This window comes from Lynx rufus, unplaced genomic scaffold (assembly GCF_022079265.1).
Source record: "Lynx rufus isolate CCGP_SWC_20201006 ecotype Redwood Valley unplaced genomic scaffold, mLynRuf1.p SCAF_3, whole genome shotgun sequence".
Classification (NCBI taxonomy): domain Eukaryota; kingdom Metazoa; phylum Chordata; class Mammalia; order Carnivora; family Felidae; genus Lynx; species Lynx rufus.
In genome coordinates this window covers 152,165,559-152,184,424 of record NW_025814845.1, presented here as the reverse complement: position 1 = coordinate 152,184,424, position 18,866 = coordinate 152,165,559, and the positions used below count along the sequence as shown (strand labels likewise).

The following is an 18,866-nucleotide window of genomic DNA, read 5'->3' as shown; positions in this document are numbered from 1 at the left end:
GTTGAAAGAATGAAAAGTTTATATAATAAATTAAAACCAAAGACACAAAAGAATAGAGTGCAGGGAATAACATAAAGATTTCCTTTTTTGGTTAACATTTAAAAGGTCTCAGTCACAAACATGTTTAACTCTCCACCAACTTTAAAAGATTCTAAAATGCACAACAGATCTGCTCACCATTATTACCCAGAGCCTTCATGGTAACCTCCATCTGTGCATACTCATAATTGAAGTTGATTTCACTGGACACCTCACTGGAGGAGTCTCCGTCTACATCCAGTTGCTCAGAACTGGTATCATTCTTCATGGAGCTGTCTTGTTCCTCATCCTCTCTATCTGCTTTCTTCTTCTTTTTAGGCAAATTCAGTCTTGGGAGAAAAAAAAGAGTATTATTTTTAAAATAAAGATAGGCACGTATTCATTCCATTCATTAAATACTGGTATTTGTTAGATGCCAAGGGGGCACCATGTAAGTGTAAGGCAATTACTATACCAGGAAGTTTATCCTCTACTAGTAGACATACATACACACACGTGTGAATAGTTACAACAGACAGCATGACTTAGCCACATGACTGTAACAAGCGAGGTGCTGAAGAAAAGCTGAGGAACACTGTGATAACAACAGAAAGGATGACAGAGTAGGAAGTCATCTGAGGCAAGCCTTAAACAATAAGGAGAAAGCAGGGCATTAGGGCAGTGGGAACAGCATGAGAAGAGATGTAGAAATGGAAACTCTCATAGTCTGGAGAAATTATGAATAAAACAACACAGGGGCACACAAAATGTCTATAGCAGGAATTGTGGGAGATAATGCTGGAAAGATCAATTTATCCCAAACTATGAAGGTTTTGAAAACCAAGCCAAGCAATTTCCACTTGATTTAGTTTGAGAAGGAAAAAAATGAAAAACATTTTCCACATACTTTGTACCCCTCTACCCTTTCCTCAGTAATCAAAATATTGACTGGCCTACAAGCAAAGGATCTCCATTAGCTATAAGAAAAGTCAGCTGATATCCCAAGCAGGGTGACCAGTGACAGGAAGAGGAACACAGCAGGATTCTAATTCTGTACAATCTCTAGTCCGCCCTTCCTTAGCAATACAACACCAGTTTTCTATGGGAAATAATGTGTGCAGTCCCGGGACACACACTTTCTCAGCCTCTCTTACAGGTGACAGGCAAATTCTAGCAAATGAGACAAAAGTAGAAGGTTGCTGGGGACTCTGGAAGATTTCTTTTTCTGATCAAGAAGACAGGGCTAGTATCACCACCCATCTCTCTCAGTTTCTTCATATGTGCCCAGATGCTGCTTTGATGCCTGGAGTGGTGTAGCCATCTTTAGACCACAGACCACAGGGAAATGCCAAGACAGTGAAACAGTGACAAGACTTCTGCCATGACAGTTTTGAAAGGCTTAGCCAATGCTACCAACCATCCACCTTTGGATTTCTTATTCTGTCAGTGAACAAACTGTTTAAGTCATTTTAATAGTTCAGTTTGCTATTACTTGCAGCAGAAAACATTCCTAAATGAAATACAAATTTTATTTCATGAAGAAGGAAACTAAAAGTACTACTCTTCCAATAAAAAATAAACAGATAAAAAAATAAGCATGTCAGAAAAAAAATTAATGAATTCTTATACCAGATGGCAAAACAATCATCTTCCACTGGGAAATGAAAAGGGAAAAATAAGTAAGTAAACTCCTTATTGTCCCTGAGTATAGGGTTCATATGCCTCTAGGCTCAAACCATATAGTGAACAAACTATATACAGTCAATAAATATATATGTACACAAAATAATGTCTAATTTTTATGGAGCTAAGTTTACCTAATATATATTCTTCTATTTCAGAGTACAATCTTCAACAATCTCTAAGAGCCATGAATAATGTCATACCTGAAGAAGTGGTTGTTTCCCCATAATATCCTGTCCCCATGGTGTAGCTGTATAGGACTAGATACAGAAGAGCCATTTACAAATGTTCTGTGGGGAGAAGAGGTCAAACATGCAAACAATGATTATCAACGTTTTCTCCTTTACTACACCATAGAGATGTAGTTACCAGGAAAAATAAAATAATCAATTCCCCAAATTGATTCCCAGTAAATTTCATTATTTGTATTTACTTCTTTGCTGATTTACCTAAAAAGCTTATGGTACTAAGTATAATATATTATTATCCTCTACTTTTCAAAGTTTCAAATTTGTTATATAGTATATTAGGGAGTATGGAACTATTATAGCCAATAATAAAAAGCTGGTAGCATATACATTACAACTCAAATTGAATATGTCCAATCTACATGGATAAGAGCCAATCAACCAACTAGAATCTAGAAATATCTACAGATATCAGTAATAATAAATGAGACCTATGCTAAAATCTTCTGTAACTTCCTACAGCACAGAAAAAACATTCATATCCTATCAATATATAAAAGACTTGTCAGGTCCACTTGACTGCTTATCTTGACAATGGAGTTCAACAGATGGATGAACAGAAGGATATGAAGGGAAGAATTTGCAGAGGCAGGAAATAAACAGAAAAATTATGCATACCACTATAAGACTGATATTCCTGGAATACCAGTTTCATCCAGCCTCCTTCCTGCTGAAGGACTCATTTGCTTAGATACAGGATAAAGGTCAAGTTCTTTAACTTGATACTCAAGGCCCCATAAAAGGAAGCCTTCTTTATCTCCTTTCCCCTTTCCAGTGAATTCTCAACTCCAGGCAAAAAAACAAAAGGTTTATGTTCTGTCCACTGAACATGGCTGACTTACTCTTCTTTCAAAGCCAGGCTTATACCAGCCAGTCCTGCAAACTAGAACAGAGTTCCTGTCCCTCTCCATTCCCCCCAAGTCCTCAGCTCTCACAGCCCAGCTGGTTTCGGCTTCCTCTATAAAGTCTGCTCATCACCCCAGCCTATAGTATCTTAGTTTCTTTGCCATCCTAAGCACTACCTGGCTTTATATTGCTAATTACTTTTTATGTATATGCATACACACAAAATCTTACTCTCTGTATCTAGATTTCACTTGCCATGTGGGTTTTTAAACACTAGAAGTAATTGGTCCTCCTATAGTCTGATTATGTAAATCTCGAGGCTCAAAAAATATAACAAGAGGGAACCTACTAAAATTAGCAGATTTTAGCTTTTATGACACAAATTCCTTAAATACAATGAGGAGTTTAATTAAAGGCAAACTTATATAGAGGCTTATTTTTAAAAGCTACAGCAGTTAAGCTATAATTAGTAAATAAAAGCATGAACACAATAACAGTTTCCAAAGTGTGGTCTCTGGGGGGTTCCCAAGATCAAAGCTATTTTTATAATAATGCTAACCTGCCCTTTTTCACTGTGTCATTTATACCAGCAAATGAGTAAAACTGCTGGTGTTTTAGCACAAACCAAGGCAGTGGCACCAAACATTTCTAGTAGTCACTGGACTACTCACTGCCATGCACTCACAATTTTTAAAAAATGTTTCCTTTGAGAATGTCTTTGATGATGCAGTAAAAATTACTATTTTTTTTTTTTTTTACTCTTGACTCTGAGTACCCAACTTTTTAAACATTTCAGGTGACGAAATGGGAAGTACATAAAAAGCACTGTGTCCGTTCATACCAAAGAATGAAGGGTGTCATGAGCAAAAGACATACACACAAAGTGTTATTTTGGGCATTTTCTTGCAAATAAAAGCGAGGAAACGAATGGCAGTATTTGTTGCCAACTGTAAACTTCAAGTGAGAACTGGAGTTTGGAAGACTTGTGTCTGTGTCCTCCACCCAAAGACCATGAGGAACACTCCTGTGGTGAACATGCACAGGGAGAAGACACAGCCCCAGGAAGCACAGGGTATCTCAGTGAGACTGTGCTGGGAAGGACTGTGGCAGGATCTGGGCTTTAGCTGGATGACTTGGGAAGGGCTCTGACAGCATGGGGTGCTGTATGTGCTGGATGCTGTATGATGGGGCATTTCAAAAAATCTTATCTATGGAGGGGAGACTCCGATGAAGATGTGACAAGTGAAGAAATAATCGCTCACCTCAACCAAGAGAAGGTGTTTGGTATTTGGTGTGTGGCAGAGTGACCTTGATTTTTGTCTGTGCTGAAACAAAATGATGATGTGGCCTGCTTTGTCTTATTTATCACAGCCTCAGAGTAACATTGCCTGAGGTTGATTTTTTAATAGGAGAATGGCATGCCCTAACTGGGAGTGCCAGGCCCAGTGTCTTCTCTTTTTTTTCCCCTTTCTTATTTGCATCCTTCACCATGAGCTTGATTGCTTACCAATATTTAAAGACTTTGTGGATAAAATCAGTAATGATACTAATGATTATTCAGTATCACAGGATGAAATGGTCCAACATTTGGAAATTCAATATAAATCAGTTAACAGTTATGGATCATTATATAACACACAGCCCAAGGAAACAAACTGACAAACATTTAAATTATATAATGGTACACCTCTTCATTCATCCATTACTTACTGAGCACTTATATACTAGTCTTCTATTACATACTAAGGACAGAGAACCAAAAATAGAAGGGCCCTTGTCCTCAATGAGATCATAGTCCATTGGGGTAATAAAGGCTAAGAGACCACAAAAATACAAATACAAAGTGTTGACAGGAAGCATAAGGTGTATGGGAATATGTACTGGGGCCCTTCACTTAGACCAAACAGGAAATTCCCCCAAAGTAGATAATGACAGAGCTTAACCTTGAATGTCAAACAGGAATTAGCTGCCCAAAGGAATGGCAGACATAGAGGAATAGGAGACAGACAGGAGGGATGTAAGGGATTTTGTATCAAAAATAGTAGAAAGCCATTCGGCTATCTGGTGAGTGACCCAGGAGAAAAGGTTCCAATCAAGATATGATAAGGGCCTTATTTTTTTATTTTTATTTTTTTTTGATGAGGGCCTTATTTAAATAAGGCCACGAGAGTGAGTATAGAGAGGGAACATGGCTTAAGAACTACTAAAAAGTTAAATGTAAAGGCCTTGGTAACGAAGTGAATATCTTCATTAAGTGAACTTAAAAAGCAAAGGCCAAGCATCCACAAGTAGTGTCCTTTCTTCCTCTTAAAGATTATGACATTAACACTAATTAAAGTACATTACCTGGTGTTCTTCTGAGGAGTCAGCATAACCTGGCCTTCTGATGTGATGTCTATAATACAATGTTCAGGAAGAATTCCCATTCCACATAGCTGGATATCTTGGGAATTTGCTGACCCTATCAATGTATGTTCCTACAAAAGAATCAAATTCACTGATTAACATTGTATTCTTACATGTATAGAAACTGAAATCATCTCCCCTGAGCCCTCTTATATTGATCCACTACCTTAGCTAAAAGATTTTCTTAAGCAAATGGAATGGGGTAGGGGGAATTTCTGGCTTTCTCTGAAATACATTCTACAAATTGTATTTCCTTATAAGGAATAATGCAGAGTTGAGTTATACCTTTTAAACCTAAAGCTATAGTTTTATATTAATGTCTATACTATATTCATTATTTTCCATCGCAATCTTGATTCCAAATACTTTATACTACTCTCAGAGCATGAGCCATATGTCAATGATATACCAAAAATATTGGCCTGAAGACCAGTTACTTAAGCTGCACATCATTTATCTGGTCTCAATCAAGATGAGTCAACCACAAAGATAGAAAGCTATTCAAATCTAAGCATTTTGAAAAGATTACAATTATTTTATGAATCCCATGGTCTCTCTAATCCTCACAGAAGATATGATGGATGTGTTCTTCTTACTGTAGAGCCACAATTATGCAATTCTTGAAGCCCCAATCACCAGCCTTGCTTTCTGGATGGCAACTGAGAAAGTGGATGTAAAATTTAAGTTCCCTCTTCTGCACTTCAACATCTGACTGCCCATACATAATTAAACGCTGATAAGACCTGGATGTGTCCCTAGGCCACCTCCTTGCATACACCTGGATCAGGGGTCAGATACAAAATATGTAAGGCTTTGCAAGTTTTATAAAACCACTCTGCCTCATAGTGTGAAAGCAGTCAGATAACACACATATGAACAAGTGTGGCTACTTTCCAACAAAACTTTATTTATGAACACTGAAATTTGGACTTCATATAATTTTCACATGTCTGAAATATTATAGCTTTTCTATTTCTTTTCCAACTATTTAAACAATGCAAAAACCATTCTTAGCTCCCAGGCCGTATAGAAGCAGGCAGGGAGCTAGATTTGGCCAGTGGAAACAGTTGCTGACCCTTGATCACAATGACTTCATCCAGCCCCATGGGTTTTAAATGCTGTTGAGACAGGAAAACTAAAGGGACCCTATGAAAAACTGCTTGTTTTGCTCCTTTTCCTGCTTCTGTTCTTGCTAGGACCCACATCCCCCTACACATACACATCTTATAGAACAGATAATGTGTCCTCCCGGTAAAGGCAAAGGAGTTAATGATTTCTTTGGAGTCTTCCAGCACAATAGACACCATCTAAGGAGTGACCAAGACCACTGATCCACCAAGAACTGTGGCCCTAGGGCACAAGTGGCTTATGGAGGACACCTAAACACTTGTCTATGTTCCTGGATGCCTGAGAAGACACAACCCTCAATAAAAACCCCAGGCTTCAAACAAAGATGAGACTTACTTTCCTTTCAGAGTCTCCCAGTTGCTCTGTCTATATCTGCTTTCTCTACATATCTTCAATAAACTGCTCTCATTTCCTCTTGGCTTACATTTGGTTTCCATCCTGAATGAAGTCAAGGACCTTCTTGGCTGGTTCTGGAGAACCCCACCTGGGTCCTCAGACCTCACCTGCCTGCGACACTGTTTCTATATAAATTAAATCACTAACCAGGAACCATAAGCTTTAGTTCATTATTTTCCTGCCTCCACTACCACTATTCTAGTCTCAATAACCATTATTTATTGCCTACTTGGATGTCTAAAGACATTTCAAGGTGTCTAAATGTCTTTAATGTTCATTTATTTATGAGAGAAAAAGACAGAATGCAAGCAGGGGAGGGGCAGAGATAGAGGGAGACACAGAATCCCAAGCAGGCTCCAGGCTCTGAGCTTTCAGCACAGAGCCCGACACAGGGCTCAAACCCACAAACCACAAGATCATGACTTGAGCCCAAGTCGGAGGCTTAATCAACTGACCCACCCTCTAAATGTCATTCTTAATGACATTTGAGTATCTAAAGACATTTCAAAGTGAAAGGGCCAAAGCAGAACTTTTGCTCCCCCAACCTCCACCCAATGAGTCTATTCTCTTCTCCATTAATAGTGGTACTGCCACCACCCAGGTAGTCAACTAAAAAGGTTAGGTGCTACTGAGTCCTATCTTCCCCTTACCAGCCTACTCCTGGATCCATGTTGATCAGAACATCCCTACAGACTGTCCCTCCAAAACATATCAAGAATTGGCTCATTCTCCCTCCACCTCTACTATCACGCTTTACACTCTATTGCTCGGGTGAATACAGGTGCCTCCTACTATCTCTCCACTCCTAATCCCTCACCCCCATCCACTCCCAGCACAACAGCTGATCATGCAGCACCCCCTATTTAAAACCCTCAAGTGGCTTCCCTTTGAACTTCTAATGAAGTCCAAATTCTTACTCAGGCTTACAAAAAACGCTCAGTGATGTGGCCCTGACTGCCTCTCCTATCCTAGCTCCTACTACTCCCCCTTCTCCTGGAACACGATAAGGCCACACTGGCCTTTTATCTGTTCTTTGAGCACACTGGCTGGTTCCTCCATCTAACCTTGATATTGGTAGTTTCTTATCATTTCTATCTCACCTTTTAAGGGAACATTCTCAGGGAGGTGTACTCGGAACTGACAATCAGATATAACCACCCCACCACTCTATTTCAATTCCTTACCTAGCACTGACTATAGGTTGGTTTACTATATGTCTCCACAGCTAACATGGAAACACCACAAGAGCAGAGAACAGCCTGACCTGCTCCCCACTGTAATCCAAGCACTTAACACATGCCTGGTACAATTAGTCATTAAAAAAATATAAAGGAAAAATAAATGATCATTTGTCTTCAGACTCAAAGGAAGATGATTCTCTCCTCCTCTTTGCTGGTAACCCTTCTAATTATGTTGTGGGTCCCAGTGATTCCCATCTCTTCTGGGACCTCAATCTCATAAAAAGGGCCCTTCCCCACTGGTATATTCATTTCACCTTTCCTGGGGGTTTCCTCTCTCAGCTGTACTGCAGTGGTGATTCTAAGGAAACAAAGAGCTGGGATCCAGAGCTGCCCCATGGTATCCTATTCAGTCCCCAAGGAGTATATAAAATACAGAGGACATTCCACATAAAGTTTTACTCTTCACGATTAGCTGAGGCTTCCTGGCCAATCCTATACTTTCCTAATCTGGAGAACAGGGTTTGACTCCATGAAACTACAAGTAATGCTTTGTGATGCTCAGTAGCAGGCCTAAAGAATCTATTCCATGCCTATCTGCATTCCCCACTTTGGCTCCCCCCGCCCCCCCCCCCACCGTACAACACCAACCCCACAGTGAAGTGAAGTTCCAAAAGGGGGGAGAAAAGAGTCTATAGAGAGAAAGGGCCCAAGACCACCTAAAAAAAGAAGGAAAAATTGTCAAAGCACTTGCCTTGAACTATATAACCCAGGTTGGGGTTTGAGTCTAGAACCAACTCCCACTACCATAGTCTGACTGCACACAGATTCAGGTCCACATCTGTGCCTTTGCTCTTGTTCTCTTTGCTTGAAAGGCTCCCTTTTCCCTTCATCTAAATACAGGGGTCTTCTAATTGAGGGTCATCTTCTACTTGAGAAAGTTTCACCGGTAGGCAACACTGACTTCTCCCTTCTCTGAATCCCCTTAGAGGGGATACCATATTTCACTATCAATTGCACAAATGTTGCTTTTTTCCTTTATTTAGACAGCAGTCTTCACAGAACTCCTGCATCTTCTACAACAATGAGCACAGTACATGACACGTGGTGTATGCTAAGTATCTATTGATAGACTGAATTAAAAATTATTGGAGATAAGATATTAACACAAACCTGCAAAGACCTAATCCAAATTCTGGAAGGAAAACTTCATTTTTTTCACAAATGTATACTAAGTACCTATTATGAGTTGGGCACTGAGTCACAAGAGACAAAGTCCCAATTATGGTGCTTACAATGTCAGTGACAACTTAAATCTCTCAGTTGAGGTTATAATCTATCCTGATTTGGATGATGATTCACTGTAATGTCAAACACTGCACTCTAACAGCTCAATCTGCCAAAGCCTTACTGTTTGATGTTTAGGCAACTTAAACAATAAGCTTTTTGATAAGTTCTTCCTATTGTGCTCTAAGCACTGCAATAAAAACAATGACAAGGAAAAAAAATAAACTTATCATAGGTTGGCACAGTTTATCTAATGAGTATCTAAGTGCTATGAAAGTACAAGGTAATCAAAACAAGATAAATTAATCAGGGGTGGCTTTTCAGTCTCTTTGTGATAGGTGGATACAATGATTCTTAAACCAGACTACTTTTGGGGCGCCTGGGTGGTTCAGTTGGTTAAGCGCCTGACTTTAGCTCGGGTCATGATCTAGCAGTTCGTAAGTTTGAGCCCCACATCAGGCTCTGTGCTGACAGCTCAGAGCCTGGAACCTGCCTGGATTCTGTGTCTCCCTCTCTGTCTGCCCTTCCCTTGCTTGTGCTCTGTGTCTCTCTCTCTCTCTTTCAAAAATAAATAAACATTAAAAACAAATTTAAAAAAATAAAGTAGACTGGTTTTAGGGAAAACTTTAGCAAATATAAAATACCATATGTAAAAATCTCAGAAATAATCAGAGGCTAGAAATGGTTTTTAACCTTTTTTCATCCGTTTAAGTTTAATTTCACTGGAGAAGATTAGTTAACTATTCTATGAATTTACTGTACCTTGCTTCCTTTATAAATCAACTATTTATGTGGCTCTTTTGAGAATCTCCCTTTGACCAGCTAAGTCCTAAAAGAAAGAGCAAGACAGAGACAGAGGGGAAAAGAGGGAGGGGAAAAAGGAAGATGAAGAGAGACAGGACTTGTCCACTAGTGACATATTTCACAGGGTAGCTTTTCCCAGCCTGCAAGAAGAAAAAGTAGCATATGGATAAAGCCCATGAGGTCCCTCAGTCTTACCAGCATTCCCAGATAATTTCTGAAGGAAAAGGTAAGTAAGTACCAAGGGCACTAAGCAGAAAAGTACCTGTTACTCTTCACATATCTAAGTAATCAAAATTCTTTAACAAAGAAGTCATGCTAGCTTAACAGAACCTAGACTCTGAAGACAGCTTTTCTGGAATGGAGGTGAAAAGGGCAGGAATGCTATCTTCCCATCTTTTACAAATTCAAACACTACACCACACAGACCAAACCGCTGCCAACCCAAGAACTCCTACTGTGCCATGACTGTGTCTTCTCCATCTTGGGGTCCTTGGGGCCCAACCCACAGCTCCACAAACACTGAATGGCTGATGCCTCTGCCATTCTCATCACTTCAGTCGGTGACTGTGAATACTGGCAAAGAGGACAACAGGCAGTTTACTTTCAATGGGAGCTATACTATAAAAGACATGTGTTTTAAAACTGCTGCCGAGGGGTGCCTGGATTGCTCAGTCAGTTGAGTGTCATGATCTCACAGCCCGTGTCGGGCTCTGTGCTGACACCTCAGAGCCTGGAGCCTGCTTAGGATTCTGTGTCTCCCTCTCTCTCTGCCGCAACCCACTCACATTCTGTCTATGTCTCTCTCAAAAATAAACAAACATTTAAAAAAAAGTTTTAAAGGGGCACCTGGGTGGCTCAGACGGTTAAGCATCCGACTTCGGCTCAGGTCATGATCTCGCAGTTTGTGAGTTCAAGCCCCACCTCAGGCTCTGTGCTGGAAGCTCAGAGCCTGGAGCCTGCTTCAGATTCTGTGTCTCCCTCTCTCTCTGCCCCTCCCCCGCTCACACTCTGTCTCTCTCTCTCAAAAAAAAAAAAAAAATTAAAAAAAAAATTTTTTTAATAAATAAATAAAACTGCTGCCTGGGGCACCTGGGTGACTCAGTTGGTTAAGCGACCAGCTTCAGCTCAGTCATGATTTCACGGTTCATGAGTTTAAGCCCCACGTCCCACTCTCTGCTGTCAGCACAGAGCCCACTTTATTATCTTTTTAATTTTATTTTTTTAATTTACATACAAATTAGTTAGCATATAGTGCAACAATGATTTCAGGAGTAGATTCCCTAATGCCCCCTACCCATTTAGCCCATCCCCCCCCCCCACAACCCCTCCAGTAACCCTGTTTGTTCTCCATATTTAAGAGTCTCTTATGTTTTGTCTCCCTCCCTGTTTTTATATCATTTTTGCTTCCCTTCCCTTACATTCATCTGTTCTGTCTCTTAAAGTCCTCATGAGTGAAGTCATATGATTTTTGTCTTTCTCTGACTAATTTTACTTAGCATAATACCCTCTAATTCCATCCACATAGTTGCAAATGGCAAGATTTCATTCTTTCTGATTGCCGAGTAATACTCCATTGTATATATGTACCACATCTTCTTTATCCATTCATCCATCGATGGACACTTGGGCCACAAAGCCCACTTTAGATCCTCCGTCTCCCCTTCTCTTGGCCCCTACTCCCTACCCTGCTAGCGCGTGCTCTCTCCCTGTCTCAAAAATAAATAAAAACATTTAAAGTTGTTGCTGAATCGCTGGTATGAATCCTTATCAAGTGTGTACATGTATAATTTGCTCCAAATCCTTCAGAATCAGCCTTGTTTCCAGGGCCATTAATAGCTGACTTGTGCAAAGAGCAGATCCAGAACCGCATAAGCAAAATAGCCCTCCTGAGAGATCTGGAGGATAATTGAAAGGCATGATGAGAATCAATTATACTGTGATCCCATTTCTGTAATTTAAAAATATATATCAGTATAAGCCTATAGACATACATATAGGAATAGACCCAGCAGATACAGATAAAACTATTAAATGTTAACTGTGGTCATCTCTGCATGTTGGAATTTGGGCACAAATCCCCCCTCTTTTTCTAGTATGTGTTTATAAAACTCTTCAGAAAACAAAGTGTATTACTAGCATAATGTTTTTAAGGTGGGGGAAGCAGCTCTTCCCTCTAGAAGCTTGGCTGGCACTGGTATAAATGTCCAAGACTGTCTTAGAATCACAGGCAGTCCTTGATTTGCATGAGAGCAAAGGATTGTAAAAATAACGTTGCAAGGAGATCTTAATAATCAATGGGGAAACTGCAATTATTCTGTGACTTTTTAAAATGTCTGTAAAACCATTAAAATTTTTCTTACTGTTACAACATATAGGATAACGAAAAAATAGTAAAACCGATATTTATTTAGTATACTGTAATTTAGACTATTAGAAACACTGAGGGGCGCCTGGGTGGCTCAGTCGGTTAAGCGGCCGACTTCGGCTCAGGTCATGATCTCGCCGTCCGTGAGTTCGAGCCCCGCATCGGGCTGGGTGCTGACAGCTCAGAGCCTGGAGCCTGTTTCAGATTCTGTGTCTCCCTCTCTCTGGCCCTCCCCCATTCATGCTTTGTCTCTCTCTGTCTCAAAAATAAATAAACGTTAAAAAAAATTTTTTTTTTAAAAAGAAACACTGAAATTTAAAGCATTTTATTTCTGGGGTGCCTGGGTGGCTCAGCTGGCTAAGCATTGGATTCTTGATCGCAGCTCAGGTCTTTTTTTTTTTTTTTTTTTAAGATTATTTATTTTGAGAGAGAGAGAAAGGGAGCATGAGCAGGGGAGAGGTAGAGAGAGAGAGGTAAAGAGACAGTGAATCCCAGGCAGACTCTGTGTTGTCATCGCAAAGTCCGACGCAGGGCTCCAATCTTACAACCGTGAGATCATGACCCAAGCCAAAATCAAGGGTCAGATGCTTAAACGACTGAGTCATCCAAGTGCCCCATCTCAGCTCAGGTCTTGATCTCAGGGTCGTGAGTTCAAGCCCCACTTTGGGCTCCATGCTGGGCATGCAGCCTATTTAAAAACAAAAAGTATCTTATTTTTGTTAAAAGCTTATCAGGAGTAGTATAAACAGTACCTGCCTTCTTCTCAATACGTAACTTACAATATGGAGGGAGCATATTTCCTGTGCCTTAGCAAACTGTGATACTCCTTTCTAAGCTTCTACCGTTTTAACCTCTGTGCTCTAGATGCTGTGAAATATCTCCAAGAGCTCCTTTAGTGTGAAGTGTTCTCCAGTGTCCCTTTGAGCCATCTTCATCCTTCTCATCACACTTTCATTATTTACATCGGTAAGTTCATCTTCACAACATTTCCCTGGCTGCATGTGTAGAATCTCACAAACGGCAGTGGCGTCAGCATCATCTACTAGATTGTGGTAACTGGAATTTGTGTATGTTGGAACCATGACATGTAAGGACTGCCCACACATGCAAATTAGATGCAAAATTATCTTGTGAGTTATGTTCCACCTATGGTTTGGCCACTATACCTTGCCTCTACCAGTTCCAGACAAAACAAATATATGGAGGATTCTGTTCTGGAAGAGAATCATACCACTTGGAACTAAAAAGAACGTTAGAGATAATTTAATCCAGGGTCCTCTTTTATAGATGGGGTGCTGAAAATCACCCAGAGATATGAAGTCATCTGTCCAGCATCTAAATTGATTTCAGAATTTGAAGGCAAGAAATAAAAAATGCTCAGCCTCCAGATTCTTCCAACCCACATCATGGTATCACTTTACTGAAGCAAAAACTGTTCTTGGATTGAGATCATCCTTTTGAATGTGCTTGGTCATGAATATACTTTTGTCACGAGGTTAGCCTGGGCAGTGAAGAAATCAACACTGCCTTAGACTCTGCCAAAACAGGCTTGACCACACAGTCTGAAACAGAATCCCAACACCTCCACACAAGATGACCAGAAATATTTTGACTACTCTCCAAAAGTCTTTAAATAGTTTCTTTGTTTAATTTTTTAGTTAAGGAACAGATAGAATCAGGTTTTTTTTCTTGTTGGCGTATGTGTGTGTTCCAATTTGAACTTCATCACATCAGAAAGAAAAAGAATTCATAGTTCTGAGAAATGAAAAGGGAAGAATATTTGTGCCTTATTCTGTCTTGTACCTCTCCTAAAGCATATGAATACCTATAGCTGAAACCCTAACAGAAAATGCTGCCCACATCATTAAGAAACATAGTAAGTGATATGATCACTTATCATTTTCTTTTTGCAATAGACAAGGGTAATATACATAAGGTACCACGCTGAGTATCAAGTAAGAAGATGGTATGTGGAATATTTTATATTTTACAGTGCTTCTGTTTACAAAGTACTTTGTAAATATCAAGTCTTATTTAATCCTCATAGGGCTCCTGTGAGGGAGTCAGACAGGGAAAGCACCCTTCTATAGAGGATGGATCTGTAGACTGGAGGGGGCAAAGGACTTGAGATCACACATCCGTTCAGCAGCACACCAAACTAAAAACGTGGGTCATCTCCCTGCCATTCCCATGTTGCTCCCACTTGAACACAACAGCTGAGAGTGCACATATACTATATGTATCAAAAACACAATTTAATTCACAGCATACTACAACATGGTATCAGATACTCATTAATAAAGGGGCTTTATTTATCAAAATAACACAAACCAATTACCCCAGGATATCTTTAATAAAACCTGGGAAACTGGCCAATGCGTCGTGAATTCTTTAGTCTCTTTAGAAATGAAACCACACAATTTTCTAATTTTAAAGCAGTTTCCAACTTTACCAGCTCATTATCTTTAATTTCTTAGTCACTTCAGTTAAACCTACATATATAGTATCCATATTGTAAGGGTGGAAAAGATTTCCTCCCAGTATATATTAACCACAAGTCAAAATCATATAGTCCATTACCTAATTCATTTACGCCCTGGGACAAGGTGATTTTGGTGAGCTCCTCCTCGTAATTTATGTAGTGTCTCAGGAGTCCTGCTTATTCTAAAGTTGTCTCTTGTCTTCCTGATAAGTGCCACAATTTACAGATTTCAACATACATCGCTATTTGGGTTTCTGACCCTCTCACTCTCTAAGTCATCTATTCTTTTTTTATAAGTCAATAATCCAAATTTTTGAATTTTCCTAAATTACTGGAAACAAATTTCATAGTAAGTGGTCCTACACCATAACTTTCTTTAAACATTTCCTCTTGTAATCTGATAACCACTCAGAAAAGGGTGTGCTTCATATAAATGACAAAAACTTTAGTCTACTAATAAATTGTTTAGTTCGAAAAGTCATTCTTTAAGCTTTAAAGTTATCTACTTAGCTCCCTGGCATAAATCACAGTCAATCATAGTAGCTAAGATACTTAATGTCTTGAAAATAACATCAGAATATTAGTTTTTATATTACTAGGTTAAATTACATCACTTGAAGACTAAAAAGGGTAACTAATCTCAGAAACTCAATATTTTTCTACCTTCTAGTTTATTCGAATAGAAACAATTGTGTTAATTCATTATTTTTGAACAAGCATGTTTCTTCAAGTTAAAAAAAATACTATGAAATATTGTTCTATATCATGGCAGGAAATAGCAGCAAAGCCTGTTACTTCACCTTTAAATAGTAAACCAGAAGTTCATTCAGAGCAGGATCAGCATTCAGATTAACAAGGAAGCATTTATCATCCCCAACTTTAATCCCAGAAGATTGAAGAGATATTCCAAGACTCTCAAGTTGCTTCTGTCGCTCCTATAAATGTATTAGAGAAGGATTAATTCCATAGCTATTGACACAGCAAGATATAAAAGGTCTCACGTTGGAATAATCATTAAATAATTTTATAATTTAATTATGTTATCTTAGGACATGGTATTATAGATTATTGCATTTTTTCTTTCCAAACTATATAATGTTTTTCATTTTGTTAATTAAAACTTTGTTTTGAAAAATAAGCCATTACCAATAGCAACCAAGTATACTATGAATTCTCAATGTTCCTTCTTAAAAATATCTAACATCTTGAATTTGTGTTTCTCACTTAGTTCTATACATATGAGCAAAGGTGTTTTACCAACTGTGATCTTTCTAAAAGGCCAAATTTTCAATAAACTCCCTTGCTTGATACCCTCAGTGATTCCCCAGCAAGATAAGGGCCAAACTCCCTCAACAAAGTCCATAAGGCCCTTCAATCTGGCCCGTTTCCTCTCCACCTTCATGTCTTATCATTCCTACTCTCAAAGCCTGTGCTATAGTTAAATGGAACTCTTCCAGGTCCCTCAAAGTGTCAAGAATGCTCTAAGAGATTTTACACCTGTTTCTTCTATCTGAAGTATACTTGTTCTCATACTTGGTAACTCAGACTTGTTTACTTGACCATTTCTCTATGAGGGCATGGATCCTATCTATCCACTGTGAATTCCTGGCACCTAGCAAGCACAGTGCATAACCAGTGAGCACTCAAAACATCAGGTTTGTAAATTTATCAAAATAAAACTTGTAGGGGCACCTGGGTGGCTCAGTCAGTTAAGCATTTGACTTGTGATTTTGGCTCGGGTCATGATCTCACAATGGTAAGATCGACCCTGCTGCACGTTGGGCTCTGCACTGGGCGTGGAGCCTGCTTGCAATTCATATTCATTCTTATTCTCATTCTCTCTCTCTCTCTCTTTCTCTCTACCTCCCTGCCACCCCTCCTCTGCTTGAGCATGTGCTAAATAAATAAATGAATAAAACTTGCATATGCATCAAGTACTACTTTCATAATAAGAGTATGAACCTTTCTTTTTTATGACTGTCTCTGAGACCACACAATATATGAATGTCTGCATATAGGGGGATACGCATGACTCCTGCAACCAATGCTCTACGATTAACGTATATGAATTGGGGCAAAGTAGGGTGTCTTTGACTATATATAAATAACAAATAGTAATGAGTCACAGCCACCAAAAGCCTTTGATTCTGAGGAAAGACAAGACAGGCTAAGTCATTTAATTAGGGCCACACAGTAAGTTTGCAGCACAATTAAATTACAGCCTGAAGAATTTGCTATTTTTAGGGATACCATCCCAAAGTTATTTGACCATGGACCATTTTTCTTCCCAGAAGACTTATTAACAATTTGTGGCTATACTGCCAGAAATACAATTTGGGATATGCTCATCTCTTTTGGAAAAAGGTCAATGACTAACAGACCAGGTCTTTTCCCATGAAAGAGGAGTTAGCAAGCTCAGCAGCACTGAAGCCTGGGGGTTTGCAAAGATAAGGTGCTAAATGAGGTGTGAGATAAAATCAGGCAGGGTTCTCAAAAGGGACGTGTGAAAGAGGCAGAGAACAGTTAGGTAAGGAAAAGATGCTAACGATAAGATTCACCAGTATTCACCAGTATTTGCACTGCAATTTTACTTAAGACCGACCCTGTCTTGTAGCAGCAAAGCAACTCAAATACAGCAGCACTTCAGGGTCAATGTTTACTTTTGGAGTAGCTCAAAAAGGCTCACACAAATTAGTTCTAAACTGGATAATTATTAGAATGACTTATAATTTATGAAAAACAAGTGAAATATGTAACGAGAAATGGAGTTCATACACTGGAATATTCTCTTCTCTGTAATTTGAAGGATATGTATTAAAATAACCCAGGATAGGGATACAGTTAAAACAAGATGGATTACATGGTGATCTTTAATGAAACTGGGTGATGGTACATGTAGATTCATCATACTCTTCTCTTGTTTTCATCTATTTTGAAAATGACTATAATAAAAAATATTTAAAGTCTGTCTGCACTAATATAAATATAACATCTACTTTATGCTACATAACAGTAGTACCATCCTACAACATCTGATGTATAGATTGATTCTGGGCAGCACATTTAAAGATGGAACCTGCTGGGTGACAAAAGAAATACCAAGTTATATATATTTACTAAACAAGAAACCGTTGAAAACACTAGAGATTTTTAACTTTAGAAAAGGAGGGGAACAGGCGGAGGTAACCTTACCATGAAAAGACTGCTCAATGGGGTACTGAACTCCACATTCTATTTTTAAGAGCAGAGGCTGAACATCCATCTAACAGGAAAGCCATGGAGCAAGTCTTTTACTAAGTAAACAACTAGACATTTAAGATTCTTTCCAAACGCTAATGTTCCTACCTTAAAATTTCACAACTCTACCTGTATTAAGTGTGAGAGACAGTCACCTCAGATTTAGGTATTTCATATTACTTTTACTGAGTTGTCATAATGAAGCCAGAGGCTTATAGCCTAATATCTACCACTAAGCATTTTATAGTTTGGGTAAGTTCCTTAGGTCTTACTTAACTAGGTATTCAGAGTCAGAGGCTACAAAGTAGTTATTTCATTTAAAAAACTTCTATGACCCTAAACAAATATTTCTTACACAATGAACAATTAATTGTAATTTGTCTTCTTTATCTTTGTAAGGCAGAGACTCTTGAATCTAGGTTCTTATTAGTGGTGCTAGATTTGCCATCTTCAAAGCTAAAAAATCAAAATAGGAACCCAAAATGACATCTGAGTTGCATTGCACAAACTGCCAAGAGGTTTCTGTGTCTTTAATCAGAAAGCACAAACCTGTGCAATCTCCTCGGTTTTCCTTAATTTCTCCTCCCAGGTCACAGTCATTTCCTGGATTAGCTTCTCTGATTCTTCTAGCCGGTCTTTTAGCTCTGGAGATTTCATTGCCTATAAGCAAAATGTTTATTTCATGAAATGTCTGTACCATGCTCTGAAGAAAGCATTAACTAAATCCAGAAGGATAAAAATAACAGTCTGCCTCCTCTCAGCTCTACAAGTCACCAAGGTCTCTGATC

General features: G+C 39.0%; 1 protein-coding gene across 1 annotated transcript in view; it reads right to left on the bottom strand.

The window, feature by feature from the left end:
* The window catches only part of KIF13B (kinesin family member 13B), a 203,102-nt gene that overhangs the window by 88,447 nt on the left and 95,789 nt on the right, over positions 1–18,866 (bottom strand). The window contains exons 12-16 of the mRNA XM_047090638.1: positions 18,628–18,738; positions 15,642–15,776; positions 5,142–5,272; positions 1,905–1,991; positions 178–368 (exon numbers count right to left, since the gene is read on the bottom strand). Of these exons, the coding sequence (XP_046946594.1) occupies positions 178–368; positions 1,905–1,991; positions 5,142–5,272; positions 15,642–15,776; positions 18,628–18,738 (655 nt within the window). The remainder of the gene's footprint in view (positions 1–177; positions 369–1,904; positions 1,992–5,141; positions 5,273–15,641; positions 15,777–18,627; positions 18,739–18,866) is intronic.